General features: G+C 45.5%; 2 protein-coding genes across 3 annotated transcripts in view; one reads left to right on the top strand and one right to left on the bottom strand.

The window, feature by feature from the left end:
- ergic1 (endoplasmic reticulum-golgi intermediate compartment 1) overlaps positions 1-18,099 on the bottom strand; it is a 28,424-nt gene extending 10,325 nt beyond the window's left edge. The window contains exons 1-6 of one of the 2 annotated variants that reach the window (XM_042339935.1): positions 17,841-18,099; positions 7,753-7,814; positions 5,193-5,265; positions 4,615-4,709; positions 3,077-3,201; positions 773-877 (exon numbers count right to left, since the gene is read on the bottom strand). In XM_042339935.1, the coding sequence (XP_042195869.1) occupies positions 773-877; positions 3,077-3,201; positions 4,615-4,709; positions 5,193-5,242 (375 nt within the window). In that variant the 5' untranslated portion in view covers positions 5,243-5,265; positions 7,753-7,814; positions 17,841-18,099. Of the gene's footprint in view, positions 1-772; positions 878-3,076; positions 3,202-4,614; positions 4,710-5,192; positions 5,266-7,752; positions 7,815-16,323; positions 16,398-17,840 lie in introns of those variants that run through there. The other variant, XM_042339934.1, reaches the window with a different exon arrangement.
- A 5,590-nt stretch (positions 18,100-23,689) lies between these two features.
- Positions 23,690-24,070, top strand: part of dusp1 (dual specificity phosphatase 1) — a 4,366-nt gene continuing 3,985 nt past the window's right edge. Inside the window, exon 1 of the mRNA XM_042339948.1 lies at positions 23,690-24,070. This exon is cut by the window's right edge and continues 196 nt beyond it. Within this exon, the coding sequence (XP_042195882.1) occupies positions 23,897-24,070 (174 nt within the window). The 5' untranslated portion in view covers positions 23,690-23,896.

Below are 24,070 nucleotides of genomic sequence, written 5' to 3'. Positions count from 1 at the left end.
ACGCATTTTAATGAGGGTCATTGGTGTGTGTGGGAGGGGGGGGGGCGGGGGGTGGGTGCAGATATGAAACCTCATTACGATTTAACCACACCATAAGATGCCATCTCATCATAGGACACTGTCAACAGTATAACAATGCAAGGGAGAGAACCCAGGCTCATCCTGACACTGCAATGCACATATAATAATAATAATAATAATCCTTTGATTGTGTCAAGCAGCGTCCACACACATCCGTAGAGTGAGTGACCCAGTTTCTTTAACAACCAGGTTCCTATTTACTCCTAGAAGGTGCGTGGAGTAAGGAAACTTGGCCAAAATTTCGCTCAAATCTAGGTCTTTCGTTTGCGACCACTGAGCTACAGGACTTCACTTGGTCATATTTATATATTATTTACATGTATACACATATACATGGGTCATATACAATGCTAGAAGATATACCATACACTTCTCAATCTGGCAGACTTGCACCAGTAGGTCAGTCTTTACGTGTCTGGTGCAGCCTGACTAAGAGGAACTCGGATGCCTTTGAGACTTGTTCTCACAAAGCAAGCAGCAGCGAAGAGATGACCCAACAGAGGGGAATGGGTGTGGTTGGCAGCATAGCTAACACAAGTGAGGCTAACAATAATCTTGTGCCGATCAGGTGATGTATGTCAAGGCGATAACTTATTATTTGAAACATCATTTGTCACGTAGGGCAGGGTGTTTGCACACTCACCCAGCCCTCACTCACTTTGCTCTTTGTTGAAGAAAGCAAAGAGCTCACCTCTATTCTGTCGCCAAATGTCAGCTTGTTAATTGTATGAGTCATATCTGGATTGTCCGGTTGTGCTGTAGCACTGTGGGTGGAGACATGGAAATTACCTGGAACCTAATGAAAGCAAATTTCAGTTCATCTGATACGAAAAAACAGATGTAGAATTATTTTCCTACGAGATTACCAAAAAGTTACTGGGTGTTTGTGTAGAAGGGAGAGTGAAAGAGGGAGACAGGAAACGGAGGCGAAAGAGAGAGCGAGAGAGAGAGAAAGAGAGAGAGAGAGAGAGAGAGAAAGAACATTTAAACAAATTATGATCAAAACAAAATGCGAAACTAACCTTACAGCAAACAACAACTTGCATTTGCACAGCACCCTTCCCGAGCCCTTCACTTATTAATAATATCCTTGCATTTAATATAGAACCTTACCACGTCATCGAGATGTCTCAAAACGCTTTGCAGAATATATTGCAAAGTGAATTGACTGTCTATTTTGTGGGCAAAACTTTTGTTAAATTTCACAGGTTTGACAAAGTGAAAAACACAGCAAAAGTTTGCTGTTTAAGCAGAAGTGTTGTCATGTCTCAGTCAGTAACTCTCTCGCCTCTGGGAAAGAAGCTTGTGGTTTCGAGCCCTGCATTGGGATTCTGAGCTCACAGTGAGTCCAGACTGACCCTCCAGGGCAGCGCTGTAGTGTTGGGACTTGACATTAAAACCAACATCCCATCTGTTCCTGTTCAGTGGACGTTAAAGATCCCAAGGCACTACAACAACAAGATTACATTTGTATAGCGTCTTTCACGTCGGGAGGACGACCCAAGGCGCTGGACAGAGTACAGCATTTCAGACCCAAGCTGGAGTCAGGGGGACAGAAGGAGGGGAAGGGGGATGGCCGATGGCTTGGTCGAAGAGGAGGGTCTTGAGGAGGGACTTGAAGGAGGCTAAGGAGGGGGCGAGGCGGAGTTACTGGGGGATGGAATTCCAGAGGTTGGGGGCAGAGTGGCTGAAGGCTCTCCCGCCAATGGTGGAGCGGGTGGGTCGGGGGACGTGGAGCAGGCCGGAGCCGGCTGAGCGGAGGGAACGGGCGGGTTGGTAGGGGGTTAGGAGGTCGCAGAGGTAGGGTGAGGCCACTATTCAAACAGAGAAGGAAGTTTCCCTCTCCCGATTTCCTGGTTGGTAATCCCCCTGAAATAAAATCAAGCATTCACTTAATGGCTGTGTTTTTAGGGCTTTGCTGTGCACAAATGGGCCAGCGGGTTCGCCTATAAATACACAGTCACACCACTTTACAGCATATCCTGTGAAGCGCTTTGAGACTTCTGCCTGGCAAGAAAGTTACTGTGCCAAGTGCAAAGATTATAGGATTATAATATCATTTGAAGGTTACCTTGCCGTCATCTTTGCCGAGATACAATAGTGACAATAGTATTACGGGTAGGACTCCTTCACAGACGTAATTGTAAGGACAAGTTCCTGCAACAATGTTTGCGGTTGTGCAGCATGACAGTGCGAGGCAATGCTGGATCGTATCGCTGGTAGGAATGAGTCAAAAGTCCTTATTGAATAAAGCCGGAGTACCCTACTTTAATGATAAATACCAGCAATGATTTAACTGAAGGAAATTATACATCTGGCACAGATTCGCTTCTGATGACAAAACTTGTCTAATCCAGTGGTGACCAGCCTTTTTGATCGGCCGACCAAATGAATGATCATGATTGGAATCTTTCTTGGTTGATGACCGGCCCCCTCCTTAGCATTGCCGTTCAGTAGCTACTGGAAACGAGGTATTGATTTGGAATGGACTCACTTGGACTGGTGTGAAAGTTTGGCAGACCAATTACTCACAACACGGGGGCCACTTCCAGCCCACGGGCCTTGGGTTGGCCACCATTGGTCTAATCCTTGCCAGGATCCACTGACTCCCTGTTGCAGAACGGATTGATTTCAAGATCCTCAGTCTCACCTAAAAGTCACTGTGCCCTAGCATCTCCCTATCTCTTCAACCAGCTTACCCCGTTCCTCTACCCACCCCTTTTGCTTAGCCAGCTCTGGCCTTCTGTGTGTCCCTTGACCTCTCTGCTTTACCAACAGCGGCCGTACTTTCAGCCACTGCTCTCTAACCTCTGGAACTCAGCAGCCTCAATCCCTCTGCACTGCCCAGATATCCTGATGACTTTCCTCTTCGACGGTACCTATGGTCACCCCCCCTTTCTCTCTGGCTCGGCATCAAACTACACCATTGTTAAGCGCTCCTCACGTGAAGACTGCTGTATAAATGCAAGTTGTTGTTAGCACAGTTTGTCCGTACCTTGTTAATGTTGAACTTTCCCTCAAACCTGCAGCCCAGACCATTGTTCAGAGGAACTTTCATGGAATTATCAATATGACCAACTTCATGTCTTCCCATTTCATCTTGAATGTCGAGTCCAACCACTTGAAAGAAACAAAAGGGTTGATTTGGACAGAGAATTGCTGCAATATATATTAAAAATAAAAATGACTAATAATTTTAATTTATTTCACTGTATTATCGTCTGATTCAAACTCCAATCATAAATGCAGATGATATCCACCTATATGTCTTTGCCTCCAGCCTTGCCTTCAGTACAACTGCTGTCCTGACAGAATGTGTGTCAGACATCAAGTCCTGGATGAGAGCTATCTATGTTAACTATGGAATTAATATTAGTAAAGAAATGGTTTTAGGTAAATTGTCAGGTCTTAAAACTGATAAATCTCCTGGACCTGATGGCTTACATCCTAGGGTTTTAAAAGAGGTGGCTACTGAGATAGTGGATGGCTTGTCTTTGATCTTCCAAAATTCTCTGGATTCTGGAACGGTTCCCATTGATTGGAAAATTGCAAACGTGACACCACTATTTAAGAGGGTGGGAGAGAAAAGATGGTGAACTATAGACCAGTTAGTCTGACTTCAGTGGTAGGGAAAATTCTTGAGTCCTTAATTAAGGATGTCGTTATGGGATTCCTGGAAGACCATAGCAAGATTAGGCAGAGTCAATATGGCTTTACAAAAGCCTATGTTGCTGAATGCTCTACCAAATGGCAATGCGCCCACATGTCTAAATAGAAGAAACTATAGGAGTTCGGGGAAAGGGCAAGTAAATAAGACTGAGAGGATTATTCTTTAAAAGAGCCACGATGGGCTGAATGGCCTTCTTCTCGGAACAGGAGGAAGCTATTCAGCCCCGTGAGCCTGTTTCACTATTCTATTAGATCTTGGCTAATCTGTACCTCAATTCCAAATATTGTATTATACTGTGCTGGAAAGTTCAACCCACGTAGCCTGATATTGACACTGATGTCAAAGAGCATTGAATAGCTTAACGCTGAAACTGAAGCATGTTTGATCAGATCCAATGTAAAAAGGTTAGGATTTGGGGATTTCAGCTCTGCACTTATCGTACACTAGTTGCTGATTAGAGATGTGTGATAGCAAAATGTTGGGTTTTAAACCAAGGCAGAAAGCAAAACAAAAAGCATCAGCTACATTTTTTGTTATAATTCCTGTGAAGTCAAGAAAGTGGAGATAAGCTGATTTCTGGAACAAAAACAAACATCCTGCCTGGGGGAGTGTCATGGGCGTATATTTTTTGGAGGGGATCTCCTATCATTGGTGAGCTATGACCTAAACAAGCTCATCACACATGTATGGCAGTTACATGTACCCTGCAGTTACACCTGGTGGCCAAACTGACTCCCAGTGACGCTGCGGCACTTCCTTTGGTTGCATGTGTAGCTGCAACGGGTACACCTAATATATATAGATATATATAATATATATCTATATATAGACAGACACTTACACACACACACACGAAAACTCACCATCGCAGGGAAGGCTTGGCAAACTGATGTTCAGTTTTACTTCGATTTTCCCCCCGCTCTCTTTATCAGGATCATCCACATACAATTCATTGACACTGTAAGAAAATAAGAACTGTTTCTCACACAATCTGTTTTTGCACATCTCATAGAATCATAGAATTACACAGCACAGAAGGAGGCCATTCGGCCCATCGTGTCTGTGCCGGCTCCTTGAAAAGAGCTGTCCAATTCAATCCCACTCCCCCGCCCTCTCCCCATAGCCCTGCAAACTTGTCCTCCCCAAATAATTATCTGCTTCTCTCTCAAAAGTTGTTATCGAATCGGCTTCCACTACCCTTTCAGGCAATGCATTCCAGATCCGAACAACTCGCTGTGTGAAAACATTTCTCCTCACCTCCCCTCCGTTTCATTTAACACTTATTTTAAATTGGTGTCCTCGGGTTACCAACCCACCCACCTGCGGGGGAAGTATTGAACATTGTTCTCATTGCAATTTACTGTTCTTGAAATGCAAAGGTGTAAGACTGACTGACTCCGTTACTATCGCAACAGGTCTAGAGTAAAACCGCTGCACTTACATTTCTGTGGTAATAAAACCAGTTAGCTCGGACAGGAAGAGAAACAGCATGAACAAGCAGCAGCAGACGGAAACTGTGAACAAATCAAAATATTTCAGAATTATTTCATCCGCAGCATTGATTAGAAGTGGGGACGATTTGCTGGGGATACATTGGTTGCAGAAAGAGAGTCAAAACAACAGGCCCTAATGTTACACAAACTGATGAGGGACTTTGCTCTTCAGTGGGTCAAAGGACACCCGACCCCATACCCAACCCCCCACCCCAACCCGTGCAGGTGAGTGGGGAGTGACTCGCTTGCTGTGAGCTCTCTCCTCAAATCCTCCTCCCTCCCCCCTGGCAGGTGATTGTATAGTTAGTAATATTAATCATTGGTTGGTTTCCTGCTATGACTGGAGGCAATGAAATGCATCATCTACTGCAAGGAAGTGACATCATAAGGAAATTAATACTTAATCGGTTAAAATCACGTGTTTTAATGAAGTTTCTCTTTCTGACGGGAGCCTGAAGGATTGCGTATGATGCGTCAATGTGAGCTTTGAGTCATTATTTATATTAAAGGTTATGATCGATCTCAGAAAACCTTCCCTGCGAAACTGGTGTTAAAATCAGTTCCACTGGGCAGTTTCATGTCCTGCTTTGTGTTTATAAATTCATCTTGTTTGAATTAAGACGGAGGTACTGAATACAATGACATTTCCATTTTGGAACGATTATAAGAAATGAAACCAAACACTTGTGCTTTGAAGGGAGGATCTTACAGGAATAATAATTACTCTAAGCTACTGTCATCCTCCTCAGTCGAGAACAGTGTGGGATATTCCGATCTACAATTAGCGTACAAGCTAAAAAATATATAATCCTACATGGTTTAGTCACTAACCAAACATTCACTGCTTCTAACAACATTGAGTAAGCAAAACTAGTGTCAAAAAATGACTAATGACAAATGCATCACCAACAAGATGTTCGTTTCACAAAAAGCCACATGACTTCAGGAAAGACTAGTTACGCCATCTGGTACTGCCGTTGTGCAAGTCTAGCCAAGGCTGGAGGAGACTCTGCTAAGGACGCAACAAGGGCAGAAAACAATACGTCTGCCCCACCGCCGTCCCAGCCACCAAACGGAAGCTTCTGCTTACGCTACAGCACTAACTGACGCCGTGTCTGCTTTCCGGAAATAGTCAGGTCAACCACTTAGCACACAACGGATTCAGCACAAGAAGATTCTTCAGCTCAAGTGATCTCGTACCTACCCTCCACTCTCCCCAATTACAGCATCGAGCTGCTTTCTGAAATAATAATAATAATCCTTGTATTTGTTGTAGTGCCGTATCCCGTCTTCGAGACGTCTCAAAGCGCTTCGCAGAATATACCGTAAAGTGACTGGACTATATTTTGTGGGAGATGAGTTCTGGCCTGTGAATTTCCCTGTGTGAAATTACTCTGCTCTTAACTTGCACTTTGCAACTCAGAAACTGGGTCCTCTTGTCCTGGAGTATTGGCCTATCAGGCAATATTCTTCCATTATCTGCTTTCACTTTGCCACGCAACATCTTATCTACCGAATAACTAAAGATATTCCCTTCCTAGAAATCTTTTCTGAGGTTAAAACACCCTCACTTATCCAGTTAGTCTTCGTTGCTGGTCTCCCTTGGCAGCCAGCCAACGGCTTTCCTTTCCACTACGCTTAAGGCTTGGGTGGCTCTTATATCATGAAGAACAAAAGAGTATTGAGTATAAAGGTGCGGCTTGACCACAATTCTGTACAGCTCAGACATCACTGCTGGAGAGGTTAGGAATTTAACCAGGCTTGCTGTCTGCCTCATTTCACAATCAATTCACTTTGCAGTACATTCCTTGAAGTGCTTTGAGATGTCTCGAAGATGTGATAAAGCGTTATATCAAATGCAAGGATAATTATTCTTATTATTATCTACTCTCACCCACCCATTTTGACGTTGTCCTCCCTCCACTGCCCTCTGCTTGATTCCCTTCAAACAGTTACTAATCCACATCTATGCTTACATTGGAAAGTGGGTCTTTCGTATTGTACTGAATGAAAGGCCATTGGGAAGTCATCACGCAGACAGCCTCCGCCAAGCCCCGACACTACCTCCTCAAACACAGCCAACGAGGAAAGTCAAGCATTGATGCTCATCTTGCATCTGGTTACTTTCACATGGGTCTTGCTGCCTTGCTCCTGTTTTGCTACTGATTGTTGATTCCATTGGTTTGGGATCATGGTAACAGGTCTCTAGGGTCCAAGCTTGGCTCAGTCACCCACCAACAACTTGCACTTACATTATAATAGTCTTTGCATTTGAGTCAGTGCCTTATCACGTCTTCGAGACGTCTCAAAGCGCTTCACGGAATATAATGTTAAGTGAATTGACTGTATATTTTGTGGGTGAATAATAACAAAACTACTATCCCTTTCAGGCGGGTTAGCATCCCAGGGCACCCTTCTCGACTGTGGGAATATTTGTCTCTCTGCAAATATGAAGCAACACCACTTAAATTGTGCGAGCAGGAAGTGATAGGGTGACACCATACTTACTGAAAGCTCCCGTGTACGTGGGCTGTGTAAGATCTTTTGGAACTTTCCTGTAGATATCAAACCTAGGAAGAAAAAATATTTTTGCAAAAAATAAGCAAGACACAAGAAACTTAACCAACTGGGCTTCATAAGTAAAAGCACTGACTAGGATTACTCAGGGTTAATATCTTCCGAGAAATGTTTATTTTACTGTAATATGAGAAAATTGGCTTATTTGGCAATCATCGTCTCTTGCTTTCCTTCCAAAATAGTGACATTTGTTTATCTTTCTTATAACGATACAGTTCTAAAGAACTGATGAAAGAGTGTGGGGAGGAGGCGTGGGGTGGGGGGGGGTGGGAGAGGAAAGAAAATTTCCTGCAACACATTTGATAGACCCAATGTTCAGCATTCCAATGGCTCACAGGAGTACGGAAATGTGACGTAACCAAAAATCTTTTCGCCTGTTTTTCCCCTTCCCCCCCTTCAGGAACACATACGCCAATACTGTAGAAACCTCATTCACATAGAGCGAGAAAGAGAGAGAGAGAGCTGCAAGTTAACTGCAGTCGAGAAAACCCAAGTAAAGATTGCGAAAAGAGAGGAAATAAAAACCCTCCACTTCCCCAAGTGAATTTACCATCAAAGAGCGGTGCTGGAAATCAGGGTACACTTTCCTCAACTCTTGACGAGCAGAACACAGCTAGAAAGCAGGGCCACAAAATTCCCCCTCTACAAAACCTACCACCTCCTCTCTCCCTCACGTGGCTCTCCCATATCAGATGAAGTACAAGTTACCGATTGGCACCACATAAACCAAATATTTCATTTGCGATCAAAATCCTAACATAGCAAGGGATTCATGTGTAAGAGGGGGACGTCAGAACAGTTCAACTGTTTGTGCTTTGGAGGAAATCATTGCCTCATTACAAATGTTCAGACTGCCTCAGTTCCTGGAACGTGTTAGTTCCAAAACCTCCGTTACTGAACCACACTCCACTTGTCCCCAGTCCCCCCCTCTCCCCCCACTCAAGCTCTTCGGCCAATTTTATGTTTGCGGGCCTTTTACTGATCTCATTCCTGTCTCATTTCTGCTAGCGGTAATTCTCCCCGGGGTAGTGGGGGGGGAAGGAGAATCAGAGTGGGGGGTGAGGAAGAAAAAGAAATTTAACAACAGCAAACTATATTTGTATAGCAAAAGCAGAAGTCGCTGGGAACGCTCAGCAGGTCAGGCAGCATCTATGGAGAAAGGAAAGTGAGTCAACATTTCAGAACTCCTGACGAAGGGTCGGGGAGTCAAAATGTTGACTCACTTTCCTCTCTCCATAGATGCTGCCTGACCTGCTGAGCTTTCCCAGCGACTTCGTGTGTGTGTGTGTGGTTGGGCCAATTTCACATATTGTACTGTAGTCAGGAAACTCAGGGATCATATTCACCCACATAGCAACCAATGTGCATTCCTCAAGCACGGTTGCTGAGCCAAGACGTTTAGGAAAATGTGATTTTTTTCAGAACTTCGCAACATCTGCCCACGTCTGTGAAGAAGGAATGGAAACCTGTGTTCTACCGTGACCTACATCATTTACTACCAAAAAACCCTCTATGTCACTGTCAATTTTTTTAAAAAAAAACTCCAATCCTAGTGAACTCCGTACTAATTCCTGAGAGAAGCATAACAATAATCTCGTCGTCGAGGCTTCTCAAAGGGCTTCACAAGATTTTATTGTAAAGTTCGATGGCTGTGTATTTTGTAGGCGAAGCTGAAAGTCAACTTGCGTACAGCAACGATCTGCTGAGAGGTGTAACGTGAACAGCCGATTTGATTTGTCTCGCAAGATCGAAGATAAAGTGTCAATTGAGTTATTTTAGAACGAGCCACTGTACATTCTTCACATTATCACAACTGTAAGATCGTCACTCAGCAAAGCCTGCTCCTTGCTTTGCCGGATGCTGAGATACTCAGTCACAGTATTATTTAAATAAATTAATAATAATAATAATTTGGTCACTCAATCCACGACTGTTTGTGGGGACGCTGTTGGGCGCAATTGGCTGCCGCGTTTCGCCCACAAGATACACAGTCAATTCACTTTACAGTATGTTCTGTGCAGCGCTTTGAGACGTCTCGAAGACGTGATAAGGCGCTATATCAAATACAGGATTATTATTATTATTATTTGCTAATTAATATGCAAGTGCTCCAGATGGCAGCTCTCCCCCCGTGACCTATAATAAGCACGTCTACGCAGTAATTAAACCGTAGATCTCAGTCTCCATACACACCTCATGACGGAAGACTTACAGTGGTTCTTATCCTGGGATCTGGTCAATGCACTTACTCTCTAATCGTTCCATTAGATCATTAACTTTCGGCACATTTGGCAAAAAATACAAAGGGCCAGATTTTCACAACATGAGCCAAATGCCCAAATAAACCTGCTTTCAAGTAGCTTATTAAAAACACACCTTGTACAGTAGCACACATATAAAAGGGATCAGTGCTGCCTTCCGCGCCTGAACCCACCTACCAGTCGCTAATGTTGTTTCATGCAGCAAAGTATTGGTTTTGCAACTAAATTTACAGTCATTGTCATTATATTCAGTGTAATGGATAATAATAATAATAATTCTCACATTTGATACAGCGCCTTATCATGTCTTCAAGAGTCTCAAAGTGCTTCACAGAATATACTGCAAAGAGAATTCACTGTATATTTTGTGGGTGAAATATGTGGATTAAAGTCAGAATAGGTGACCCGTTGTCTTTTGCTTGGGTTCAGCTCCACAAGGAATGTGTCCACGTGCCATTCTGCGGAGCTAAAACTGTGTCTGTCTCCTGTACAAGCTATTCGGCTAATTATGGCATCACAGTCAGAACAGTCTGTCCACACCTGAGGGCCATATACAAGCTCAATCTCCACGTGACACAATAACATTGACCAGGAGCAGAAATTAGGTAATCTGAGGAGACTGTGGGTTCCTTTTCAACAATCTATCTCTGGAATCTCCACGTGTATGTGGGATGCATGGAATTCTCAGCTGGGTTTGGAGACTCTTAAGCACGGCGATGGGTTTCAGCATGTGTCAAGACACCCGGCTGACCAGAAAAGCAGCGGAAATCCTGGCTGATTTTTCCTCGTCTCCCATCCCCTCCCACCGTCTCCGCCACCCCTCCCAGGCCAATCCCTGTCTGAGATCAGACAGTTCCACAAAGCCTGGAGTAATCCTCCGCCTGTCCCAGTCTGCCTGATTCAGTGTACGAGGAGCACTCTGCTCCACCCAACCAGGGAAACTTTCTGTCAGCTCCCAACTCAAAAAGTGATGAAGGATTTGCAGTAACGACTGAGGTTTTAGCTGTCAAAGTTGGCGTTAACCAACAGTCAGCGTGCAACATTTCTATAGGCTCGATCTGTTGGTGGTGACAGATACCATTGATCACAGTGTAATCAGGTGTTACTATTGCAGGACTTCCTTTCTCTCTTGTTTTTAAATGAAAAAACGTTTTTTTTAACGTTGGAAATGTTTTGCTTCTTAAAAGGACTGGAGGTCAGGTACAGAGTAAAATTCCCTCTCAAGTCTCCTTCAGATGAGTTGCCAAAACCAACATGCTTTCTGAATGGATTATTGTTTTGGTTCTAATTGACATAGAAACATAGGAGGAGGCCATTCAGCCCCTCAAGCCTGTTCCACCGTTCTATAAGATTATGGCTGATCTGTACCTCAAGTGCAATTACCCGCGTTGACCGCTTATCCCTTAATACTTTGACCTAACAAATGGCTATCCACCTCAGTCCTGAAGATGTGAATGGATCCAGCATCCACAGTAATAATCCCTTCAAAAAATAAATATATAATAATAATTTGGTCACTCATTCCACGGCTGTTTGTGGGACACTGCTGTGTACAATTGGTTACCACGTTTTGCCCAAAAATATACAATAACAACAACAAAATTACACTTGTATAGCAACCTTCACGTCGGAAAAACGTCCCAGGTCAGAAGGGGAGGAGGGCAGGGGGGTGGGGGTAGGAGGATGGCCGAAAGCACAGTCAAAGAGGAAGGTCTTCAGACGGGACTTGAAGGAGGTAAGAGAGGGGGTGGGGTGGGGGATAGAGTTCCAGAGTGTGGGGGCAGAGATGCTGAATGGCCGACCGCTATTGGTGGGGCAGGAAGTGCGGGGCACCTGAAGCGGGCCGGTGGCCGCTGAGCGGAGGGAGCGGACAGGCTGATATGGGGTTATGAGGTTGTAGAGGTAGAGGGGAACAAAGACCGTGGAGGGCCTTGAGGGTAAGAACGAGGGTTTTGTACTCGATTCTCTGAGGAATGGGGAGCCAGTGAAGCCGGGCAAGAACGGGGGTGACAGGTTTCCGCTGCCTGTTGCGGGAGAGGACACAAACTGCATAGTTCTGAATAATCTGCAGCTAGTGGAGTGAAGAGTTGGGAAGTCCAGCGAGTAGGCAGTCGGCATAGTCAAGCCGGGACGTAATGAAAGCGTGGGATCTTGGTGACCTGCGGTGAGAGGCAGTGGCAGAGACAGTTAACTCACTTTGCAGTATACCCTGTGAAGCGCTTTTAGACGTCTCGACGACGTGATAAGGCGCTATATCAAATGCAAGAATTATTATTTTTATTAAGTCTAAAGGCTCACTTGACAATAGCTGCAACAGAGACTCTGTTACAATACAACCTGTGACAAGTGAACTCATACAAAGCTTCCCCCTGAAAGTAGACTACTCCTCTGAATCCAGTTCTGGGTTCCCGAAACCCCAATTACACTAGACTTTGTATACATTTATCACCCGGGGTAAGTATAAGTATAAAAATTAGGTTGTAAACTTCCCAGCAGTGTTGCGTCTACACACTAACGAGCATTACTGAAGACTTTTTTTTAAAAAAAAGCCAACTTATCTTCCCCCAAAGGCTATATTTTGCACAAATTCACAAGGGAGCAGAGAGGGGGAGTGGGGGAGAACAAAAAAAGAACATTCAGGGAAACCCCCAATCGTTCTTCAATGCAAGGGAAACGTTTTGCTGCTCTTCTCGATCAGCGCTTTGCATAACCATATTGTAGTCTCTCCCCCGACCCCCCCCTAAAACAAGTTAATAATAATATGACAGGCATGGTGGGGAAGGCGGGGGTGGGGGGAGAGAGAGAACTCACAGGACAACTAGCCCATGAGCTGCAGACACATTCTCTCCCCCCCACTGGATATATTAAGACTCCAATCAGTTTGGAATTCCCAGCGTCTAACCTTACCTAGACTCGTTTTGCATGATTAATACAATTAAAATGTGTATTAGCCCATTAGCTTTCTCACTGCAGAAAGGTTTCTAATGTTAATAATAATAATCCTTGCATTTGATATAGTGCCATATCACATGATTGAGATGGCCCAAAGCGCTTCACATAGTATACTGTAAATTGACTGTATATATTGTGGGCAAACCTCTTGTCAAAACTGTAGTAACCTACGCTTTACGGTTAATTTCCATGAAGCACTTTGAGACATTTAGACAGCGTGCTAAGGCACCTCTGTATATAAAATGCAAGGAATATTATTATAACATTTAAAATTTGATTTCAACCTACAGCTGCAAGCTATGGCAGTATTTTTGCAGTTTAATATTCACAGGAAAAAGTCAGATTTACAATGGAAAGACAGACAATAATACAGCAGAGCACGTATCGTGCACTTGCTTCAGGTATTTCTGCAGCCTTTTGGTCAGGGTCCGAGTAACAGCCGGAAATTAAGAGCAAAGACCAGAGAGAGGTCAGCAGAACGAGTACTGAGGGCAAGTTTTCCAGTTCATTAAGGTTTAGGAACAAGAACTCCTTGTGAATACAGCATTCATTCTCCTATAGACATGAAGACCATATTATAATAATAATAACCCTTGCATTTGATATAGCGCCTTCTCACGTCATCGAGACGTCTCAAAGCTCTTCACAAAATATACTGTGAATGGAATTGACTGCACATTTTGTGGGCGAAACGCGGCAGCCAATTGCGCACAGCAGCGTCCCACCAACAGTCGTGGATTAAGTGAACAAATTTTTTTTTTTTTTTTAAGGGATTATTATCCCCAGAAAAGCGATTCCCCAATCGACTACTGCTGGGTAACCAGAGGTGTGCGGAGTAAGGAAACTTGCCTAACATTTTGACTTGTCCAGGAATCGAACCCAGGTCCTCTCGCTTGCCAGACAAGTGCTCTAACCGCTACAGGACTCCACAAATCTTGAAATCGAAGCATCTTTGGTGCCAATATGTTATCTCGGTGAGCATGTTTACAGTATAAAAACTTCAGGAACAGACAGATCACATTGCAGAATTAAAGTTTAAAACAATTTGCCGTTATCGCCGCTTCTGCCTTGCACTTTTTTTATCTACAGTATGTAGGGTTAGCCGAATCTGGGGTTTACCAGTTTCTGCAACACTGTGTCATTGAGCAAAATCAATATTTATAGAGGGGGCGATGCTCTCTGCAGATGTTTGTGCTGATGATAAGGTACTGTAGTCATAAGAACTCCTAGACAAAAGAAGACCGAGGTCCACACAGTTCGTCTTCTGCCAACCTGGCAGTCGCAGGCAGATGTTATGCCTCAAACTATATACTGTATTCTGAGATAAGTGGTTAGAGCACTCGCCACCCAAGCGAGAGACCCGTCAAAAAGACAATAATAATTTGGTCACTCAATCCACGACTGTTTGTGGGGACGCTGCTGTGCGCCATTGGCTGCCGAGTTTCGCCCACAAAATATACAGTCAATTCACTTCACAGCGAGATTCTTGGCAGGGCGAAACGTTGGGCAAACTTCCTTACTCCACACTTCCTTACTCCGTTTACCTAGTAGTAAGTAGGAACCTGGCTCTGTTATTCCATTGGCTTTTCCGGGGGTAACAATTTAAAACATTTTTTAAATAAGATAATTTTGCCACTCAATCCCACGACCGTTTGTGGGGACGCTGCTGGCGCGCCAGTGGCTGCCGCGTTTCGCCCGCGAAATATATGGTCGGTTCGCTTCGGAGCATGCTCTGCTAAGCGCTTTGAGGCGTCTCGAAGACGTGATAAGGTGCCGGGTCAAATGCAAGGATGACGACGACGATCATTAGATCATTTGCTGAGAGAAAGCGACCCGCGTTCCTTTGGAAAGTCGCCCGAAATAAACCCACAGGTTTGAAACCGCTTCTCACGCGGATGGGGGTGGGTGGCGGGGATGGGGTGCGCCCCAACATCTGGGCGCTTGTCTGTTGGCAAAGGGGCACTTGACTGTCCCTGATCCAGATGCAGATCCAGATGCAGACGTGGAGTCCTGTAGCTCAGTGGTTAGAGCACTCGCTTTGCAAGCGAGAGACCCGAGTTCAATTCCAGGCAGAGGGCGAAACCTTGGGCAAGTTTCCTTACTCCACACAGAGCCTAATAATAATCCCTCCAAAACCAAAAAAAACACTAATAAATTGGTCATTTTCAATCCACGACTGTTTGTGGGACATTGCTGTGCGCCATTGGCTGCCGCGTTCGCCCACAAACATACAGTCAATTCACTTTACAGTGTGTACTGCGAAGCGCTTTGGGACGTCCTCCCGACGTGAAAAGCGCTATATCAAATGCGAGGATTATTATTATTATTATTATAGATCCAGATCCGCATCTGGCCACGTGCGCCCGGAGAGAGAGAGAGAGAGAGAGCGAGAGAGAGTCCAGGCTGGTCACAACAGTGAGACAAATAAAATAAAATAAGATTATATTAAGGAGTGTGGGGGGGGGGGGGGGGGGGAGGGGGGGGGGGGGGGGGGGGGGGGGGGGGGGGGGGAGAGCAAATGACAGTGTGCAGTGTGTGTGGAGAGAGGATCCTGGTAGAGCCGGACCCAAGTTGGAGCAAATCACTTTGTGCCACGTGTTCACACCACTGAAGTCCTGCACCGGTTTCCCTCAAACCTGAGGGGGGGAGAGAGAGAGAGAGAGACACACACACACACACACACAGAGAGAGAGAGAGAGAGAGCAGTGCCCCCCCCGACTCCCTCCTCGGCCACAACTTGGGGCCCCGGTGATGACCTGTGGGCGACGCCAAAGGGCGCGACTCCCGCTGTCACACAGGTGTCGCTCTCAGACCACCACCACCGCCACCGCTGGGCTTCTCCCCTCTCTCTCTCCTCTCTCTCTCCCCTCTCCTCCCCCCTCCCTCCCCCCCCCCCCCCCCCCCCCCCCTCTCCTCTCTCCCCTCTCTCTCTCCCTCCCGATTAACCGCAATTAAATGAAAGCGCGAATTAACCACAATTAACCATCATCGCGCGGAGAGAGAGAGAGAGGAGAGGGGGGAGTGGGAGAGTGGGGGAGAGGGGAGGGGGGGAGAGTGGGGGGAGAGGGGGGAGGAGGGGAGAGAGGGGGGAGAGGGGGGAGGAGAGGGGGGGGGAGAGAGTGGGGGGAGGGAGTGGGGGAGGAGAGGGGGGAGAGTGGGGGGGAGAGGAGGGGGAGAGGAGGGGAGTAGGGGGGGAGAGAGTGGGGGGGAGGAGAGGGGGGGAGAGTGGGGGGGGGCCCTGTCCTGCCGTTTGGTGCTCACTCACACTCACCCCCTGACACCCACTCACCTTCTCACATCGAATGCCATCCCCGGGGGGTTGTGTCGGCTGCTGCTGTTGTTGGGGGTTGTGGTGTGTGAGGGGGTGTGTGTGGGGGTGTGGGAGGGGGTGTGTGAGGGGGTGTGGGAGGGGGTGTGGGTGGGGGTGTGGGGGGATGGGGTGGGACGGGGTGGGGTGGGGGTTGTTGTTGTTGTTGTTGCGGATTAAAGGACCACTCAGACCCTCTTCACTCACTCACTCACTCACTGACTGCGCCGCCGGTGCCGCCCGGAAGTGACATCGGCTCCGAACCTTCAGCTCTGCCTTTCACCATTGGCCGCTGAGAGGCCGAGAGGGCGGGACTTCCGGTGCCCGACACCGAGCAGCTGACACCGCCCCCAACACCCCGGGGGGAGGGGGAGCTGTGTGCGTGGTGAGAGGGAGAGGGAGGGAGGGAGGGAGTGAGTGTGTGAGTGAGGGAGATGGAGAGTGAGGGAGAGGGAGTGTGAGAGTGAGTGTGTGAGTGAGTCAGTGTGAGTGAGTCAGTGTGAGTGAGGGAGAGGGAGTGTGAGAGTGAGTGTGTGAGTGAGGGAGAGGGAGGTGAGTGAGGGAGATGGAGAGGGAGGGAGTGAGAGTGAGTGTGTGAGTGAGGGAGAGGGAGGGAGAGGGAGTGTGAGAGTGAGTGTGTGAGTGAGGGAGAGGGAGGGAGTGAGGGAGGGAGAGGGAGTGAGGGAGTGTGTGAGTGAGGGAGATGGAGAGTGAGGGAGAGGGAGTGTGAGAGTGAGTGTGTGAGTGAGGGAGAGGGAGGGAGTGAGGGAGGGTGAGGGAGTGTGTGAGTGAGGGAGATGGAGAGTGAGGGAGAGTGAGTGTGTGAGTGAGTGAGTGTGAGTGAGGGAGAGGGAGTGTGAGAGTGAGTGTGTGAGTGAAGAGAGGAAGTGTGTGAGTGAGGGAGTGTGAGTGAGGGAGAGGGAGTGTGAGAGTGAGTGAGTGCGAGTGTGTGTGTGAGCGAGAGAGAGAGTGTGTGTGAGTGTGAGAATTCATGAGGAACAGACAAATAACACACATTATTAACACATTAACACTCGGCTATTTCAAATGTGAGCGCACTGCACTGGTCAGTCCAGTTTTTGCCGGAGGGTTTTGACCAGACGGGCGGCTGAGACGTGCAGAAACCCATCACCGCGCTTAGAAGAGTCTCCGAACCAAGCTGAGGGATCCACGCATTCCCACCTACACATCGCAAATCCCAGAGGATGTTTATTGGAACGGAATGCGCTCTGTCTCCCTGGAGGGACCCATTCTGCTTTCCCAGCTCCGGAACGTATTAGGCGCAGGTTGGCCGAGGGGATGGCAAGGTTCGAGGACCCCGGAGCGTGCGTTTGGGTAACTGCTGGAGTCTTAACCAGCTTGCCATCGAGCGCACCGGCTGGCAAGCTTTCCCACTGCTTGTCCAGCGAGGACCGCCCTACCGGAGAAAATCCCCTTTTAAGTTTGGAAATGTAACTGTTCAAAGGTCAAGAATTCTAGAAATCTTAACAGTACAGTACCTGGAAGCCGTTCTCCCCGTCGTGTCCACATATCAGTGATGGTGTCTGTGCTGGTGCAAAGCGGTGTCTTTTGAAGAGCCAGAGGACTCCTTGCCTATCATTCTGCCAGGCAGAGCAAACCATTGTTTAAACCACTTATCAGTCAGGAATAACCAAAGTTATTTCTGAAATCAACACTGCTTTGCTCAGCAAAGCATCTCGGTACATCAGTATCCCTTTGATGTCTATCGTAGGCCAATGATTAAAGATAGTCATCATCATCTATTTTTAAGCAATCAAAGCGTGATTAGCCAAAAATGTTCCTAGCGACAGAAAACAGAGAGGGCAGCATCTATTTCTGCTGATTTAGACAATGTTCTGGCTGCTATTGATTGTGTTCACTTGAGCACTTATTCACAACTTCCTTATAAGAGGAAACATTCCTGTCAGTGGCCGGGTGCTATGTGATGGCTTGAAAGTCTTCACAAATGTCTCGGCCAATATTCTCTGGCAACAACAACAAATGACATGTGTAGGGCGCCTTTCACGTCAGGAGGACGGCTCAAGACGCTGGACAGTCGGGGATCTGCACCCGAGCTGGTGGTTGGGATCACGCTTTGCACAGGATTTATAGAAATAACTGCTTTTCTATCTATTTAATGAAAAAATAATATTATTATTAAGATCAGAGCACAACCTAACTCATTTTGTTGCATGCTGTGCTCTGCACAACACTGCACTGATATCACTGTTGATATGATGGAGGGCAGCGATCGCCAACTAAGTTTATATGCTGGAATAAGATCACGTCAGCAACAAAAATCTATGTACTGGTATTCCATAATTACCATCGTACTATTCTAAGCTCACAAGTGCCATGCATAATGGACTGCAATAGATTTGTGAGTAATTTTTCTCCAAATTGCGAGGACACAAGTGACATTATTCGAGTATCCGAAACTCGCAAGAGGAGGGAGGGAGGTAGAGCTAAAGCTATGGTTCTAGTGGTTAGATTGTAATCTTTAAAATGTTGCCCACAAAAAAGATCTCTCGAATTCTGGGTGCCATGAATATCGCCGCGCCTTGAGAAGAAGAGAAGCAAAGAAAAAAACATCAGTTGAATGAATAAAGTTGCTTCACTGCTTGAAACTCCGATGGCACATTTGTTTTGCTTTAAATGTGGAGATTGCCCAGTCCTGAGGGGAGGAACCCTGTAATGTATAGCAAACCTCCTGTGCTGTGTCCTGGGATGGTTGATCAAAAGTACCTGGATCAGCAGGATTGCATGTTAATGGAAGTGTTGGACAGACGCCTGGAGGGTATGACTGTTGCCGGTAAGTCTAGCCAGTGCTTTATTTTATAGCATCCTTGTGCAGTGCCTGTGGCCTCCAGAACAGTGGGGTGTAGCTTTTCCATGAGGCTGTTTCAATCAATTTTGAATTATACCGAACTACACAGTCACCTCCCCCCAAATCGGCGACAGGCTCCGCCATTGTTAACGCTCCGAGATGCTACCGACTCCTCATGAAGGGTGCTGTGTAAGTTTAAGTTGTTGTTGTTGAATCAGGTTCAGTATTGCTGCTGTTACTCTCTTACAAACAGATTTGATACCTTATAGAATTACTATTATCTGTTTTTTTTAAAAAAGGAGAAATTAAAACAAAACTTACCATTCCCAAAACGTCTCCATTAAAATACAGTAACATTTATACTTGTACAGTGCCTTTCACAATGGGAGGATGTCTCAAAGCACTTGACGATAGATGTTAGAAAGAGCAAAGTCTCTTAAATACGGATAAGCCAAATCCTTACAAACAATTCCTTCTTGACATCACACATGTGAAGCTCTTGATTGGAGACTAGCGAGGATGTTTGCCCTCCACCAGAAATGTCATACCAATGAATCTGCAAAGTTGACGATTTTAAAAACCATTGGTATGTCTTACACGTTTATGTGACTATGTCTGACAGAGTTCGGGGCATTTGGGATAAACGGCTTATTGCACATTAATTTGGTCTCTTACGCTACGTGGAGCAGGCTTAACGTGAATTTGTAACTGAGTACTTAGCACACAACTGAAACCCATTTGAAGAAGCACTGTGTAAATCTTATCGTGGGACATCAGGTTCAGCAAATGGGTTACAAATATATCACTCTCTGTAAGCAATTAGTTTAGTACCACATGTTGCTCTGCATATAAATGAAATGATTTACTGGTGAAGGGTCAAAACATACACAGTGTTGTGACAATGCTAATAAAATTGATAAGTAACTAATGCCAGCCACTAGAGATTAGAACAATTATTTAGCCCATTGTTTGAATGGTTATTATTAGGTTGATGTTTCTCAACCTTTCTCTGGTTAACCATCATTTTTTGTTGTATTTACAACTGTTTCTCATAGATTTACCTTTACGTTAATTGTTCCCAAATGCACTACATAGAAGGTAGGCTGTCAGTCAGGAAGCTTTGAAGTTGGTAATGAAATGCACTTTTGGAGTTTGATTTGAAGAAATTGGCAGCATCCTTTGATCCGTGCGTGAAATTTCCACACTTTTCTAGATAAGTGGTAGAAGAATGAAAATGATACTACGCCTGCCAAGAAGCTATTTAGTTTGAGGCAGAATGATCCATTCTGAAAACAGTCGCTTACACAATCTTTATCGTTGATGCCTATCACCATAGTCGGAATCAAACCAACTATGTTCACTAACGTTATTTACAAAAAAGCTATTTGTCTATCCTGGTTTACTGCTCCTGAGAACTGTAAGGTTGAAATCATTTCAAAATTTAGCCCTGTATAATAACCTTGTAATAGATTCTCTTGTGACATTTGAAAGACGTAAAGCGTTGACTGAATTTTCTCTTCCTTACGAAACAACACTGAGGGAACTGTAAGACATGTTCAGCTGGGTGAGCTGAATCAGCACTGAGGGAGATCTTCCATAAAGATCTACTTAATCTCAATAGGAAATGATGTGATTATGAGCAAAGAGCTTGTATTTCTAGAGTCCTGACATGTCACTTCAACCTGTGTTGACAGATTACCTGAACAAGGTGTAAAACACCATTATTGGTTCCTTTGGCATACACTGAAATTCAGTAATAATCTCAGCTGTACAACACAACCAAACAAGAGCCCTGCTCGATTTAACACAATGAGTACATCCATAATCCAGTTAGTACATAAGGTACTGTACCTAACTCAAAGTACGTAATTGTTCATCGTCAGAATAGTGGTGAACATTTGTCTCGAACACCCGTTCTATTACTCAAATTGACAGTCCCTATTGAATATCATGTACTATTGAAATCCGTATACTCTGCCAAACTCCGCATTATAAGGATGCAGATGTCAACCTGCTTTAAGAGATTACATGAAACTGGTTGTAACACAATACAAAATATACCAAAGTGCTATCCATTGGTTCAGGGAAATATTACAAATCCTATAACATTATGTTTTCACTAACGCCAATGAGCATTATTCATCTCATCAAAATTCACACACAAAAGTCATTCATCTCATTAGTCTATGAACTTAATTGGTCAGATCTTTTTGAATATGATGTCTCCTTATGCTACCCAGTTAATCACATAGCGTGATATCATCAGCAACCAATGTATTATGCACAAAAAGGAAGCCAAGATTAAACCCCTGTGGACTTCTTCAAATAGCTTCCCCTGCCCGCAGAGAGAACATTTTCCATTTATCATCAGCTGCTTTCTGTGCTGAGACAGGTCCCAATCCAACTTGTCATTAATTACATGAGATTTAATACATCTTTAGGTCTCATCAGATTTAGCAGTGAGCACGTTTCATGAATTGTACTTGAAATGCCAGGATCAGTGGAGGATGTGATCGATAAACACGGGTCACTGGGGACTGATCTCGTTATCCTGTCATTTATAGGTTATCAGATTAGCAACTGGGTAAAAAAAATTGTTTGATCCCCTCTTACCAAAACAGTCTTGCAGATTGTTTGTGGAATAATATGGCTTCACGTCACTGTGTCCTTGCACTGAGTTTTATTGATGTACTGAAATATGGAACCCGATTGGTTTCAAACCCTTGGAGCTAATTATAAATTATATTATTATTTTATAACTGTTACAAATTACTTTATGACTTAAAACAACATGGACTTCTGTTACATGGCTCAAAGCTCATAATAATAATAATAATCTTTGCATTTGATATTGCGCCTTATCACGGTCGTCAAGATGTCTCAAAGCGCTTCACTGTAAAGTGGTTCACTGTGTATTTTGTGTAGTTTAATCATGCCGCGGGACATAAATTATAGATAGCGAAGAATGTACGAGGAGCAATTATGTCATTGCAGATTAGAATTTCGCATCCGCCTTCTGATTATATATGTTTGTTTATTCGCTGCTTTACATTAATTGGCGACTGATCATTAATCAGCATTTCCAGGTTGTGTTGATTTTAACTTTGCCCTCTGGCATCTTGTTGACATGAAGCGTTTGAATCTCAGAGTAGGAAAGGCTGCTCCATCTCCTCATTGAGACAATTGCACTTCTCCAGATTAAGCAAAAAATTACATTGTATTGGCTTTAATGTACTTGAAACTCTCTAACTAAGATCATTGTTTAAAATAAAAGCATACATGAATCGGAAGTGCCTCTATTACACAAACCCATTGTGGAGTCATATTTTAGAAAGAGGTTTTTTCCTCGAGTGAACATGCAGTTCCAATGATTTCATCGATAAATTTGGAAATGTCGACCTTTGGTTAGGTAAATTCTGATATCCTGAATTACTCTATTGGGTCATATAATCTTTACAGTGCAATCAGGTGATGTTGAGAAGATAATGGTGCTTGTCTTGTTTCATCTGTACTGAAATGTTGAGTCAGCTACTGAAACGAGCGTAGATGACCTAACCAATAAATGATTGATCAGATAGGATTGCATTACTGTACTCCCCCAAAAAATAGGTTACAAGAACTCACAGCTTCACTCAAAAACTAAAGCTTTCAGCCACGACACCCCGAAAATCTGGAACACTCTTCCTCTACCCCTCCGCCTGGCCCCTCGCTTCCCATTTTCAGGAGTCTGCGTCAGGAGTTCTGAAACGTTGACTCACTTTCCTTTCTCCATAGATGCTGCCTGACCCGCTGAGCGTTCCCAGCGACTTCTGCTTTTGCTACGCAAATATAGTTTGCTGTTGTTAAATTTCTTTTTCTTCCTCACCCCCCACTCTGACTCTCTTCCCCCACCCCCCACTAGCCCGGGGAGAATTACCGCGAGCAGAAATGAGACAGGAATGAGATCAGCAAAAGTCCCGCAAACATAAAATTGGCCAAAGAGCTTGAGTGGGGGGAGTGGGGGGGGACCGGGGACAAGTGGAGTGTGGTTCAGTAACGGGAGGATTTTTGGAACTGACCCGTTCCAGGAACTGAGGCAGTCTGAACATTATTATTATTATTATTGTTATTATTATTATTGTTGTTGTTGTTGTTATTATTATTATTATTATTATTAACTTCCAGGTTATGGAACGTGGATTAAAAACTCGCTTCGCGGCTTCCCAACCCCACTGCGCTCGCAACGCACGAGAAAAATGAAAAATAGTTTGGATGTGCAGCGCAGTGGGTGGAATAAAAAAGTTTCCGGGTGGTAATGCAGGTAAAGGTGTGTGTGTGTGGAGGGGGGGAGGGGGGGGAGGGTGGGGGGGGAGCAGCCCAGGAGCATGAGGGCATGACGACACCAACCAGGGGCCCGGCGTCAGGGACAGGGCGTGGCCTTGGGAGTGCGTCACAAAGGGGGGGGGGAGAGGAGGGCGGGAGCGGCCGCGGCCACGTGACCGGCGACGTATCCGTTTCATTCACAAAAATCGCCTATAAAAGGGGCCGAACGGAGCGGAGCGGCTTCAGAACAGAGCCCCGAGAGAAGCTTTTACTACAACCTCCACAACAACAACAACAACAACCACCACCACCACCAGCAGCAGCGCCGCCACTGCACGGGGTGTGGGCAGAGAAAGCTAAACATCACAACACCGAGAGGAGAAGCTTCACAACCGACCGACCCGACCCGACCCCCCCCCAGTAACTATGGTGATGATGGCCGTCTCGGCTGTGGACAGTGTGAGTCTGGCCCACCTCCTGACCGAGGACCCCTCCCGGTGTCTGCTGCTCGACTGCCGCTCCTTCTTCGCCTTCAGCGCCTCTCACGTCTCGGGGGCGCTCAACGTGCGCTTCTGCAGCATCGTCCGGCGCCGCGCCAAA

This window comes from Callorhinchus milii, unplaced genomic scaffold, assembly GCF_018977255.1.
Source record: "Callorhinchus milii isolate IMCB2004 unplaced genomic scaffold, IMCB_Cmil_1.0 Scaffold13, whole genome shotgun sequence".
Lineage (NCBI taxonomy): Eukaryota > Metazoa > Chordata > Chondrichthyes > Chimaeriformes > Callorhinchidae > Callorhinchus > Callorhinchus milii.
This window is presented reverse-complemented; position numbering and strand designations above follow the sequence as displayed.